We start from the raw sequence: 14,558 nt of genomic DNA, 5'->3' as shown, positions 1-14,558 counted from the left end.
AGTAAATAAACAATATTAAAAATGTTTACATAAATAATCCAAAATTGAAGAACCAAGATATGTTTGTGTTTCGTAAGTTTCTACTGCACACCTGTTATGTAGAGTGTCCATAATTAGCTAAATCTAAAAATAAAAATACATAATTTGAAAAACAAATGTTTTCCCTCCTCTTCACAAACTAGAAACAGCTTTTGTGATTATAAAAGTAATGTTTCTCAGCTCATCAAAAAAGACATAACAAAGTAAAAATCACTTATAAACCCCACACACAAAAAAAAATCACTCAACCATTCTGATATATTTAACTCTAATTACTCTAGTTAACTGTCGAGTTTTTATACCTATTTAGACAAAATTAGAATAATCTACGTTTATAGCTTACCTTTATTTAATTTATAATACATCATGTTTTTCATTTTATTTTTTGCTACATATTTTTGAGACACAGAGAGCGCGAGCGAACGCAGGGGAGGGGCAAAGAGAGGGAGACACAGAATCTGAAGCAGGCCGCAGGCTCTGAGCTATCAGCACAGGGCCGGAGGCAGGGCTTGAACTCACAAACCGTGAGATCATGACCTGAGCCCAAGTTGGATGCTTAACAGACTGACAGGCATCCCTGTGTTTCATTTTATAGCAATAAATATTGGTTCACTTTTTTTTTTTTTTTTTTTTTAAGGTCTTATGCAGGACTATTGCAATAGGAGAGTGATCAGGCTTAACTCCAAATTCAGCAAAGACTGCTGGGGATTTATGGCCAATAAGCAGGGTGAAGGGATCAGTGGGTGGAAAATTACTGAGGCATATTATCATTTTTAGTAGGTGCATAGTATATGAGACCAATGCGATTTATTTAATCAATTCCCACTGATGAACATTTATACTCATTCCAAATTTTGCTAGTGACAATTTTTATATATACATTTTTGCACACTTACCCAATTATTGAAAAGCTTCATTTGTGAATATATTAGCATGATAAGCCTTACAGCTATAAGATTTTTATTTACTTATTCAGCAAATCATCTTTATTGAAGGAAATAAAGTTAAATAAACAGGTTATCACTCCAGAAAATACTGGCTTATATATGCCAAAACAAACACTATCAGGTACTGAGGAGGTAAAAAACTAAATAAATAAAGATTAAAATGGTTCCTGATGGCAAAGGACTTTTTAATCTAGGAAAAGGACAGCTATATACACAGCACAGCACAAGGAAAGAATGCAGCAACACAGGGAGAACCACATGTTAACTAAGCATGGAATGAATAATGGAATCTAAATGAAGAATAATCTTGGGGTGCCTGGGTGGCTCAGTTGGTTAAGCATCCGACTTCAGCTCAGGTCATGATCTCACGGTCTGTGAGTTCAAGCCCCGTGTCAGGCTCTGTGCTGACAGCTCAGAGCCTGGAGCCTGCTTCAGATTCTGTGTCTCCCTCTCTCTCTGACTCTCCCCCGTTCATGCTCTGTCTCTCTCTGCCTCAAAAATAAATAAACATTAAAAAAAATTTTTTTAATAAAAATAAAAATAAATGGAGAGTAATCTTAACTTAAAGCAATTATTTTGTACTCGAGGTCACTAAAAATGACAGAAAAGAGATAAATAATATACTGTTGACTCCGAGGCAGTATCCAAATACTTTTGTCATAGTAATAATACATGACATTCTTACAGCACTTAATAACATACTATCCTTATAATAATCCTGTGAAAATTACAGATGAAATAACTAAGTTTCCACAAAGAAAAGGAGAATGACAGGAATTGAGCTGCTATTAGTACAGCAGATACTTTATATTTCATTCCTCTAGAATGCAAGCTCTAAGAGGACAAGGGCTTTTTGTCTTATTTTTCATGGTCTCCCCAGCTACAAAGAAGTGTGGACTCCGTAAGGATAAATGTATCCCCAATTTATAGATGATAAAGATAAGCAATTTGAATCAGTCTGCTAAAGGATACTGTAAGATCCTTTTTGTTAGGATAAATGTACCCCCATTTTATAGATGAAGAAATTCAGGATCTAAAAGATAGTCACATATGAAGGTCACACAACTATTAAATTAAGGTTCAAAACCAAACCTAGTATTCTTTCCTTAACTATACTGTCTGAAACAGTTGGCTATTAGCTGAAATTTGGAAATCATTTTATAACACTTAACTCAATGTTACTGAAATAATTGTTCTGAATGTATAATCTGTACTTGTCACTAAATTTTAATTAAGTCAGAAATAGAAAGAAAATGGAATTGCCTTAAAAGGAATAGGTTGGCTAATACTCCAGATGTGTAATGACAGTTTAAAAAGCTTTATTTTACTATTTTAAGTGACAAAAGAGGAACAGAACTTTGAATTTTTTATTAGATTTAAATTTTAAAATAACGTAGCAAAAAAAAGGAAAAATCTATACACATATCTCTCACATGAGGAAAAAACAGAGGACTATTTTAATTGTTATAGTGCCGAGAGATGTTGCAAATCACACATGAGCTATCCACTCATTAAAGCGGACACAGGATGGCCTTTTTTGAAGTTGCAGGCCACCATTTGGTTCAAATTACTAAGAAATTCTTAAAAACAATCAAAATACTTTTCTCCAAATAAAACCCTCCTCAAACAAATCTATACTAAAAATTGCCCCCCAATTAGTATGAAACATTAAAGTTAATGCTAAGTAAATAGCAATGTAAAGCATTAAAACAGTGAGATTGTATCCCTCTGTGCAAGTCCAAATATATCAATAATTCAACAAATATACAGCTTAAGAAACTAAAATGTAATTTACTTTTCTGCCTGCTGAAATTATTTTTCCAGAATATGTACATTTCCTATGTAGTAGTCATTACATATCAATCCTTTCGAACATAAATTCACAGTATGAAAATATTTGGATATTTATAAAATTCAATTCACTTAGAAGTCCACTGCAATAAATGATCCATAAAATAATATCTTCAATGAAAAACATAGAAAGCAATAATGCCCTAGATCCATTTGAAGATCAAGTTTTTCCTCAAGGAAAATTCTTGCCAATTTTTCAAAGTGTTTTATCAATCAGACTGCTCACCTGGCAAAAATAAAATGTAAAGAGAATAAAAATTCTGGAATTTACTTAGAGTTTAGTCTCACATTTTCCCATTCACTGTATAAGAATAACAGAAGTCAAAATGCAATGTTTTCCTTTATCTATCTTAGTATGAAAACACATCCGGAGAAACCTGTAGTCAAAACTCTGAGTTATAAGAGTTTCACAGTAGTTGAGCAAAGGGAAATTCAGGGATAACATTTTAAAATTTCATTTTAACTGACAGCTGCAATTTCTTTCTACATTAAATATTTTCTCAGGACTTACACAAATGTTCTAGACCTTTCCCTCCCCTAAATTCTTAAATGATTCCAATAAACCTCTTCTGAGAACATTTTATGTAAAATATACTTTGCTAAGTATTTGTGCATAACTTTATTTCAGCTAATGCTCACATTGACCCTGTGATGAAATCTTCATTTCACATATAACTAAACAAGGCTTAGAGATGCTAAGTAACTTGTCCCAGGTTACAAAACTGTCAGAGGCAAAGTCTGCATCTGAACTAAGGTTTTCAGACTACACCACAACCGTAACCTATCACTTTACTTGGTAATCACATACTGTCTCTACAAGGCATTGTATCACTAATTTTCACCGTTATTTTTCTTAATTTTTTTCTATATTCATGTTTTTAAAAGCAAAAATTGTGTTGTGCTTTGAGATCTTACAGTATCCTTTAGCAGACTGATTCAAATTGCTTATCTGATAGGGGCTCCTGGCTGGCTCAGTTGGTAGATTATGCAACTCTTGACCTCAGGCTTGTGAGCTCAAGTCCCAAGTTGGGCAGAGAGCTTACTTAAAACAATGACAACAAACACTCAAAGAATAAAGTTTCTCAATGAAGCATTCAACAAATAACAAAAACCTCAAATTGGTTATATAAAAATGACAGGCTAAAAATTTAAAACTTCTCAGAGCCTCACATTTGTTAAATAGAAATGATACTGAACCACCTGAGAGGTTACTGTCAAATGCTTTCCATGTGTATTAACTCTTTTAATCCTCACAACAGCCCTATGAAATTGGTACATTATTGCCCCATTTTGCAGATGAAAATGCCAAAGGCTAGCGAGGTTATCCTACTTGCCCCAGATTAAAGTTACAAACTAGTAGGTGGAGGAGATGGGCTTTCAAATGCCAAGATATTGTCTTAAGGGTTACTTGCTTAATGTCAAAACTGTCCCTCTAGGCCTAGATAATGACTAAAATGAAATCATGTATCCATACGGTACGCAAAAATTTTAACTCTGGAAAATGATTTCTTGGATACGACACCAAAAGCACAGGCGATAAAAGCAAAAATAGACAAACGAGACTACATCAAACTTAACTTCTGTACATCAAAGGACACAATAAGATTTCCTACTAGAATGGGAGAAAACAGTGTGTGAATCATACATCTGATAAGAGGTTAACATCCAGAATATATAAGGAACTCCTACAACTCAACAACAAAACAAATAACCCAATTAAAAAACGGGCAAAGGACTTGAATAGACATTTCTCCAAGATGATATAAACAAGCCAACAAACATAAAAACATGCTCAACATCACTAATCATTAAAGAAATGCAAGTCAAAACCACAATGAGATATCACCTCACACTTTTTAAGATGGCTAACATCAAAAACAAACAGAAAATAAATTTTGGTGACGATGTAGAAAAACTGGAACTCTTGCTCACTGCTGGTGGGAATGTAAAATGGTGCAACTGCTACGGAAAACAGTACAGTAATTCTTCAAAAAATTAAAAACAGAATTACCAATATGATCAAGCAATCCCATTTCTGGGTATATATCGGAAAGAAATGAAAGCAAGAAAAACTTGAAGAGAGATACTTCCCCCCCATATGTTCACAGCAGCATTATTCACAACACTAAGATATAAAAACACCCTAAATGTCTATTGGCGGATGAATGGATAATGAAAATGTGTGTGTGTGTGTGTGTGTGTGTGTGTGTGTGTGTGTGTGTGTGTATCGATGAAATATTATACAGCCTTAAAAAAGGAAATCACATCACATGCTACAACATGTATTCAAAGGACACTATGCTAAGGGATATAAGGCAGTCAAAAAAAGACAAATACTGTATGATTTCACTTATATAAGGTATCTAGTCAAGTTTTAAAAATAAAGAACGGTGTTGTGACGGGCTGGCAGGCAGAGAAAATGGGGAGTTGTTTTCATTGGCACAGAATTTTAGCTCTGTAAGATGAAAAACTTCTGGAGATCTGTTACACAGCAGTATGAAAATGGTTAATACTACTGAACTGTATACTCAAAAATGGTTAAGTACTTACTTTTATTATGTATTTTTACCACACTTAAAAAAATATTAATTCCTTTTTCTTTCACTTCCTTTTCCTGTCCTCCCTGGTACAGTATTCAACAGGAATGTAAAGAAAATGAGGAAAGCAAAGAATACAAAGGCTTCAACAATGTAAAAAAATTGAGAAGACAATAAAACAGCCTCGAGTTCGAACTTATCAATAATTTTTTAACCTGGAAATACCTTGGACCTCGAGTGAAACAGTATCCTATTGGCAAGAAAATAGAGCAGAGTATTTCAAGGATTTTTGCAGCTGGAAAGCTCAAGTACTATTATGACTTTGCTACTAATTACTCTGTGACCTTGCTTATACTTTCATTCATTCATTCATTCATTCATTCATTCATTCATCAAAAAGTCTGTTTACACATGGGTAAACCTGGTCAAATGAATTTCACCTCTACATAGGATTGAGAAGTAAATGAAACAATTCATATAAAACACTAGGCACAAGTCCTGGCACTTTGTAAGTGCTCAATAAATGCTGGCTATTGTTATTACTTTAAAGCCTGCAGAGCAGGACACGAACAGAGCGAATTCCACTAAAGTCAGTCCAGTACGCTATTCCTTAGTGATTTGCCTCATTTATCGAGAATTATGGTGTTACCAAACCAGATACTATTTAGGAAAACATTGCTGACCGTGATTCTTGCCAAATTTGTGCTCCTCTCTTCTAAAGAAACTCTCGACTAGGGAAAAGCAATGTCATCTCAGGTATTCGAAATGTTTGCTTTGGAAACAGTGTTCTACCCCAGAGGTGGTGGAACCGAGACCTGTACGTTAGCCACTAGAGTTCCCCATTCCTCACCTCATTAGGGGCCTAGGCCTTATCTGGGGGTGAGGATGCATTGGCAGGGGGGGCCACACAACCAAACATCCATATATAACGCCCGACTCAGGTAAGACGGACAAATCTCCTAGGAGAATGAAGCTAGTCTTTACAAAACGGACCGGGGTACCGGCAACACTCGCCAGTCAGCTGAGAGCCGGCATCTCGAAGGCAAGCTGGTGCAGAGGGAATCTCCGGGAGCCCATCCCAGGCCCGGCCCGGCCCGGCCCGGCCCGGCCCGGGACAGTCGGGGCAGGGGCGGGGGTGTGTCGGGATGCTCCCCCCGGGGGCCTTGAGGCGGGATCTGGCAGGCCGGGGGCCCCCCGCCGGTTCCCGGAGGGGCGATGGTGGGGGCGGGGGCGGGCTACACGGCGGCCTGGGGACCCGGCAGGTAGGGAAGGGACACCGAGGGCCTCACCGCGGGCCGAGGGCAGTGGGTAGAGCTTCTCCGCCTTCTGCAGGAAGCGCTGGGCCTTCTCGCGGTTGCCGGCGTTCAGGGCCTCCCGGGCGATCTCGACACATTTCTCCGCCTCATCCCGGTTCCCCTCCATGGCTTGCGCTTTCTTCCGTTTCCTCCGGCGGCGCAGCTACGGAGGACGGAAGCCGCGGCCGCGATGGAGGCGAGCCGGCCGGGGTGGGGGCGTGCGGTGGCGAGCGGGGAGGAGAGCAGAGGACCGTGGCGGCGGCCCCGGCGGACTGGCGGGCTCTCGGCTCCGCCTCCTCACGGCGGCCTCCCCGCCCCCCGCGGGCCGCTACAACGCGAGTCGCATCCCTCCGGGCCCCCGGACCGAGCTCCCGGGCCTGCACGTCGGTGCGGACTCGCCTGTCCGTGCGCTGCGCCGGCAGGCTCGGAGCCGACCAACTTCGGGGTTGGGAGGGGAGGCGGGCGATACCAGCCCCGCGGCCCGCCGGGGGACTGCGCCGAGGTAGGGGCCCCGGCCACCCGCCTCGGCAGCGCCGTGCCCCCTGACCTCCCAGGGCGGCCGGCGCAGGCAGGAACCGCCTTCCAGGCGGCCGGGGCGACGGAAGAGTCTGGGGACGCTCCCTACAGGAAAATTCCCAGGGATCGAAGGGCTCGCCTCTGGGCCCCCTTAAGCCTTGGGAGGTTTCGGTCAGGTGAGTACCGGCGCTGTCAGTCCCTATGCAGCGCTTCCGGCACAGGTGTTTAGAAGCGCATCAGAGCCTCGTTTGGTCCTAACCACGGGTTGTTTTATTTCAGCTACACACCATTTTTCTGACCCATATTCCATTAAATTGTCTCTCAGTACATCCAGAAGGTGTGGACACTTTGTTTGTACTTTTTGCAAATTTTTCTCGTGAAAAGCCCAAATCCTCATCCTTTATGACCCAAACAAGGCGGGAGCCACCTTTTTAATGTGTTACCATCAGAGAAATAAACTACTTGTTGGGTTTTCTCCTCTCTCCCATTTTCAGGACATTTCCTCGTTAAATGCTGAACCATGTCATGTTGGTCTCTTTGAAGGGGGGAAAGGGACCACTTACTTATTGCTTGGTAATGTCCTCCAAATAAGAAAAAAAAAAAAAAATTAGGGACTGCTCACAAAGCAAGTATCAAAATGAGCCATTCAACTCAACCAAAATAATACTCAAGCTATTGTTTGCATGCAAATAAACACCTAACTCAGGACTTAAAAAGAAATACTTAAGAATGGGAATAGCATGGCCTCCCAAAGGGTTAACTACTGAAAATTTAATTCAAGTAGACTTCAAAACACTGTAGCATAAGAAAACACGTTTCAAAGTCTAAACTGAAAGTTCGCTCTGTGGAGGTAGCTGTAACACAGGACTTCCTCCTTTACCTGCCCTCTCCTTCCCCATATCCACCACAGCAAGAGCCCACCAGGGAAATGACATCACATAAAGCAGGCACAGCCAATCTGAACTGGGACGGTCAAGCTTAGCCTAAGCAGCAGCAACTTGGCCCATTCCAGCTTCTGGCTTTTTAAAAAATTTTAATAGCTCATTACGTAACATTAAAAAAAATTATACTTGGGTCTTCTGACTTGGTTGATCTACAAGTTCAATTTCAAGAAAAGAAATATGCTTAGGTTACTGTTGTATGAGATACCTACTCAAAAAAAAAAAAAAAGGAATTCCTATTGCAATCAAGCAAATTTAAAACGCAACTAGTTTGGGATATGACCTTTATTGAGCTTATCCACTGGAGTGGAAATAATGTCTGTACAAAACCAAATGTTTGTTACTATAACTTCTGCATCACAATTAAAATCCAAACAGTTTTTTAAAAACAGTCAACTCAATCAAAACCCACTACTTCAGAATCAATAGCTTCTTTGAAGCCACAGTAACACTTAAATATGGTTAAGACTCGAATGCAGAAATTTGGTTGGTTGGAAAGCTAATTAAACTTCCAACTTGCTCAAATAGAATTACAAAAAGGCAAAATTGTGTTTTTCACAGAGATACAGTCCACTGGAATCACCAACACTGGACAGCTGTTAAGAGTATTTAGAGTCCTGAGATAATAAGGAATCCAGGCATCCTTTAAACAGTCTTCTGTTGTCCTTTCTTCCCAATCAGAGATTTGTGGATGTGTGGAATGACACCTAGGAAAGGGACAGGGATTAATTCCACTTTTTAATATACACATTTTAAAAATCACACCATACTTAAAAACAAGACAGTCTGACATTTAACTTGGAAGGTGTCTTTACATGTACAGCTCAAGTATGTAAAAACTCATTCAGTTATATACATAAACCAAATTTCATGATGCAACCACACTGAAGATCAGTGAAAATAGTACTTCTGGACTAGAAATTACTACTAAGAACTGAAGAATGTTTTCTCCAAAGGAATAAAATTTAGTATTTACATACCACCACCAGCAATTGTAGCCTTGATGAGAGAATCCAATTCCTCATCTCCACGAATAGCAAGTTGCAAGTGACGAGGAGTAATACGCTTTACCTTCAAGTCTTTTGATGCATTTCCTGCCAATTCAAGTACCTACAAGGGAGATTCTGATCAATCTCCTTCCAACTTTCCTTAAAGACCAATGCCCAAGGGGTAGAATCGAATCTTCACGGAGATACATCTACCAAATGTCGCCTTCCTCCACTACCTACCTGAATGGCAACACTTGAAAAGGGGGCACGCAATTTTATTTCCAAGAGCAGCAAACTCAACCAAGCTCAGTAGGCTCTCGTAATGAACACCAGCCCCCTCTAGCGTTCTCAGAAGCTTCTTGCCGCGTTTAGAGCCTGGGAGTTTTTCTTGCATCACTTTCCTCCTTCCCTCTCGTCGCCACCCCCAACCCCCCCAAACCTTTTCCAGATTATAAAGCGTACACCCATTTACCTCTGCGGTGAGGTACTCCAGGATGGCTGCGCTGTACACAGCGGCAGTCGCGCCCACACGTCCATGACTGGTCGTCCTAGATTTCAGGTGTCGATGAATACGGCCCACCGGGAACTTAATTTTAAGCACACAAACATAAATGCACAAAGATGTTAGCGTCCAAGATGGTAATATTACACGCGCGCCAAAGCAAGGGGTATGGACGCTGGTGCAGCAACGCGCCCCAGCATCGACACACGTGATCGCCCCCCCCTTCGATATTTATCGTATCGGCAAACCAAGTCGCGACACCGCATCACCCACGCAAAGACGAAACGCCCGTCTAGACCGAAGATAAACAAGAAAAGAGGAGTAAAGAAAAACACCACGGCTCCCGGACTGCACGAACCACCACTGACCTGCAAGCCGGCTCTCTGCGAGCGGGAAACCGCCTTTGTCTTGGCCTTTCCGGAGTCCTTCCCAGCCTTACCGCCAGCCTGCGGCGCGCACACGCCCGCGAGCGAAGAAGGAACGGGGAATATAGGATTACCAGGGCGGCGTGCCCCTCCCCCACCGCGGCGCGGCCCAGGCGCGAGCGCGGCCCCGTGCCCAGCCGGGGTCTCCGGCCAGCCGCGCGCTGCAAGGGCGACCCCGCCCGCCCGCCCCCCGCTGCGCGCCCGCCGCGGCCGCGCGCCTCCGTCCGCCCGCCGGCCCCCAGCGGCGCTGCGCGCGCCACCCAACCGTCGCCGCCCGCCGCGAGATCGGAGGCTGCTCCGCTCGCCGCCGACAAAACACCTCCCCCCCGCTCTTCCAAATCCTGTCTCCGCGCGTTCCCAACCGTCGCCACTTCACCCCCATCTCCCGTGTGTAACGGGTTTTTCTCCCATCGGCAAAAACCCGCGGAGTCTGCGAGCGCTTCCGCGAAGTTTACCATTTCGAATTCTGCTGAAGCTCAAACAAGCAAGGCAGAGAAAAGACTAGTCAGATAGCCAGCGAGATCCCACCGCCTACTCCTTCGTCGCACCGCGATTCAAACTGCGCTGTCTCCCGCCTTCCCCGCTCCCTTTATACTGCAGAATGTTCCCTCATCCGGGAACTCGGATTGCTCATCCCACCAATGGCTGCCACCCGCCCTCGGGACGCGTCCTTGAGGCCTCAGCCAATGAACAAACGAAGAATAGGGCGGAGGGGCGGGCACTTCGCAGCTCGAGTCGCTATTGGGGCGTGGGGAAGGAGGTGGGGGGAGGGCGGAGGGATGGGAACCGAGGAGAAGAAGGGCAAGGCGGCGGGAGGGAAGAAACAGAGCGAGCTACCCAGCGGGAGCGAGGAGACCCGCCGGCTGTGGTCACGTGTCTGGGAGGAGGAGCTGAGAGGCTCAGGGGAGGGGCGCGGGGTAGCGCCCCCAGTCTCCCAACCTGATCTCCAGGTTACGCGTTGTGGCCTCCGGGTCTAGCTCGCCCTCTTTTCCCCCTCCCTAACCGCCCTACCATCCGGACTGGAGCGCTTCGAAGGACGAGACCCGCCGGCCGCCTTTTTCCGGGGCCCGGGGCACCCTCTTCCCCACCCCCCTCTCCATCCCCAGCGTCTTCTCTGGTCTGACAGGTGGCGCGTACGCGTCGAGCGAGAGTAGCCCCCACTCCTCAGTGAACCAGAAGCTAAACAGATATTTCGCGTTTCTTCCCCCTGGGCAAATACCCTGCCTCCGACCGATCACGACCCGCTACTCCCACGTCATTTTTAGCTGTATCTCCCACGTTTTCTTTCCTCACCACTTTTGAAGCTCCCCCCACCCCCCACGAGATACTTCCAGGGGAACAAACGGAGGAGCAAAGTCACCTCGGTGTCAACAAAAGACCTTTTGGTCTACGCACAGAGGGCTTGGAGTGAGGCCGTATTCTTTAATCGAATCATAAGCCATATTTTTCTGGATACTACACATCAATGGGTTGTACCTATAGCCTGGAATCTGAAGTTAATTTAGTGAAACCTGAAAGCCATTATGTGTCAACTTTTCTATACAAAACATTTTGCTACATGACAAATGTTCGATAAATGTCAGTGGGGTAACTTCTAACATGATTCACAGACAGTTACAGATGGTCCATGTAATCAATTGCAAATGGTGGGCTTAAAAAATAGTCCTGTACACAGAGTACTATCGTAATGCCAGCTACTTAGTCTTCCAACTAATAGATTAATAACACCTGTGTACATCTCCAGATACTCGTAGTGATCTAAATCTTTCATATTTACAGTTATTACACTTTAACAGTATTTCCGACGTGAAGAAATTGTGAACTCTGTATTCTTACGTACTTTAGATTGGGTTTCAGTTTGAAAGATTTTATCAAATTAGAGGACTTGTCTAATTTCTGAGAGATATATTCTAGAGAAGAGGTTCTTAATTTTGATACTAAGGTATTCCTCCCCCTTGGAACTGAGAAATTGTTAATGATGTCATCAATAGCAAGAGTTAATTAGTTCCCCAACTGCACTGATATAATGATAATAAAAAGCTATGAAACCTGATGTGATGGTTAACCTAGCCTCCATTGAGCCTTTCTGATACATAACTCACAAACCAACATTAGTACATTTTCTATTTTAGAGAATATGTTCTCTTTGTTATGAGGCTCAACTAAAGGAATTCACTGTTGCCTTGCCATATAGAGTTTAATAGAATGAGCTCAGGAATAGGCAGAAATGAATTCTACTCTTCTTTCTCACTGTGTCATCTTAGTTACTCTTTGGAACTTCTGGTTCTTCTATGGAAAGGGTATAGTATTGGGACGCCTGGGTGGCTCAGCCAGTTAAGCATCTGACTTTGGCTCAGGTCATGATCCCATGGTTTGTGAGTTTGAGCCCTATATTGGGCTCTCTGCTGTCAGCCCAGAGCTGGCTTCAGATCCCCTGTCCCCCTTTCTCTCCGCCCCTCCCCGCTCATTCTCTCTCTCTCTCTCTCTCTCTCAAAAATAAACATTTGAAAAAAAAAACAGTTTAAAGAAATCTTTCACATAGTTGTTGAAAGAGAGGGTATGCAATGTACCTTCTAACGTGTGTCTGTCACACAGTAAGCACTCAATCATAACTGTGAGTTTATCTTATACGTAGGAGATGAATCCCTGGATTCTACTCCTGAAAACATTATTGCACTATGTGTTAACTAACTTGGATGTACATTTTAAAAAACTAATAAATTTTAAAAAATAACTATGAGATCATCTTCTACACTGGAAGCTGGGGAGGGCTGAAATAAAGTACCTTTGATTCCTAGATATTTTTTTCCTGTCTAGTACATTGTCTTCCTTTGAAATGAAAGCAGCAAGCCTGAGGCCTGCCCAAGTAGACACAACCAAGTCATCCAACCTCCAAACTAAAATCCAAAATTAGTTTAATACATTCCATAGTTTTCCTCTTCCTCTGGGTAACAGTATAATATCACTTTCCTCAGTTTCACAGCAGTTTTGTGATTGCCTACTCTTTTTGCTTCCCTGGAAAATGTGTGGTGCAAATATGTTAATATTCTTGGATTATCTCTCCTATACTTGTGTTTATACCAATACTCATATATAATATGCATACCAGAGCAATATAATTCTTTTGTTCAATGCCATATCTAATTAGCTATTTAAGTCCTCTTTTGTCATGAAAATCTAAACTAACATGAAGTAGATGGTCCCAATATTATTGACTCTCTCCTTAATGGCCCTATCCTAACTCTGCCAAACTTTCTATGACCTGTTACTATCTCGTGTCAAACACTAGCATGTATGTTAACTACTGTTGTTGTTTTTCTTTTTATGGTGAAAATTTCAGAATCTCACATTTGGGAATCTTAAGTTTCTCAAATACATCTTGCTTTAAACAACCCATTTTTTGTTCTTTTTTTTTAATGTTTATTTTATTTTTGAGAGAGAGAGAAAGAGAGAGAGAGCAAATGGGGGAGGTGCAGAAAGTTTGAACAGAATCCAAAGCAGGTTCCAGGCTCTGAGCTGTCAGCACAGAGCTCGACGTGGGGCTCAGACTCACAGACTGAAAGATCATGACCTGAGCCAAACTTGGACACCCAACAGACTGAGCCACCCAGGCACCCCAGACACCTATTTTTTTTTTAAGTTTATTTATTTTGAGAGAGAAAATGAATGTGGGCAGGGAAGGCACAGAGAGGGAGAGAGAGAATCCCAAGCAGGCTCCTCCCTGTCAGCCCTGAGCCCGACACCCGCTCAGTCTCACCAACCGTGAGATCATGAGCTAAGCCAAAATCAAGAGTCAGACACTTAACCACTTAATTGACTGAGCCACCCAGGCACCCCGTAAACACTTATTTTTAAGCAAATACAAACAGACTTGCAAGTTATTTCAAAAGATATTAGTCTAGATAGATAATGGCAGAATTCTTCTCTTGAGGAAATCCACATGAGAATCCTGGGTCTCTACCAAGGGCATCCAGAAAAGGATGTGCCTTCAATGACTCTGAGTTCCAATGTCATATAATACAGCATAATGACCTAGAGTTAAGAAACGAGAACGAAAACAAAAACAGATTGAGTCTGGATAGCCACTCATTTGTTATACAGCCTGAAGTAAGTTAAATTCTAAGCCACAGTTTCTTCACTTATTAAATAAAGATTCATAGCATCAGATAAACTAACCTCAAAGAACTATGAAAGGATTTCATGAAGTATAAAGAATATAAGAAGGAATGTATTAGTTGTAGAACAAAGGCTGTAATCCTCCCGAAATTCATCGTCTAAGTATGATTACATTAAGAGAAACTTATGTGTTACAGCAATGATGAAACCAAGACCATAGATTTAAATTCCCAGTCGTCCAGTTATGCACTTCCCATGACCACAAATTTCATACTCCTAATTCATAAATACAGGGCATAGGTTACAAAGAATATCATATGAATCTACTCTACCCCAATCCACTGCCATTTCAGAAAAAACAATTCAAACGTCATGGGGCCCAATACATCTTCTAATACAG

The 14,558-nt window shown here is 42.3% G+C and overlaps 2 protein-coding genes across 4 annotated transcripts in view; both read right to left on the bottom strand.

Annotated features, from left to right (window-relative positions):
* The window catches only part of DNAJB14 (DnaJ heat shock protein family (Hsp40) member B14), a 46,257-nt gene extending 39,458 nt beyond the window's left edge, over nt 1-6,799 (bottom strand). For 2 of the 3 annotated variants that reach the window (XM_023252912.2, XM_045056053.1), the window contains exon 1: nt 6,664-6,799. In XM_023252912.2, the coding sequence (XP_023108680.1) occupies nt 6,664-6,796 (133 nt within the window). In that variant the 5' untranslated portion in view covers nt 6,797-6,799. The remainder of the gene's footprint in view (nt 1-6,663) is intronic. The other variant, XM_023252913.2, reaches the window with a different exon arrangement.
* Nucleotides 6,800-8,393: 1,594 nt separating this feature from the next.
* Nucleotides 8,394-10,655, bottom strand: LOC101087401 (histone H2A.Z). Its single transcript, XM_023252911.2, has 5 exons — nt 10,498-10,655; nt 9,986-10,063; nt 9,588-9,701; nt 9,107-9,236; nt 8,394-8,833 (listed from the first exon to the last, which is right to left on the bottom strand). Exons 1-5 carry the CDS (start codon nt 10,498-10,500, stop codon nt 8,772-8,774), a joined length of 387 nt encoding a protein of 128 aa, XP_023108679.1. The 5' UTR covers nt 10,501-10,655; the 3' UTR covers nt 8,394-8,771.
* Nucleotides 10,656-14,558: the final 3,903 nt, after the last annotated feature.

This window comes from Felis catus, chromosome B1 (assembly GCF_018350175.1).
Source record: "Felis catus isolate Fca126 chromosome B1, F.catus_Fca126_mat1.0, whole genome shotgun sequence".
In the NCBI taxonomy this organism is placed as follows: Eukaryota; Metazoa; Chordata; class Mammalia; order Carnivora; family Felidae; genus Felis; species Felis catus.
Note: the sequence above shows the minus strand (reverse complement) of the source record. Positions and strands in the feature narration are given on the sequence as shown.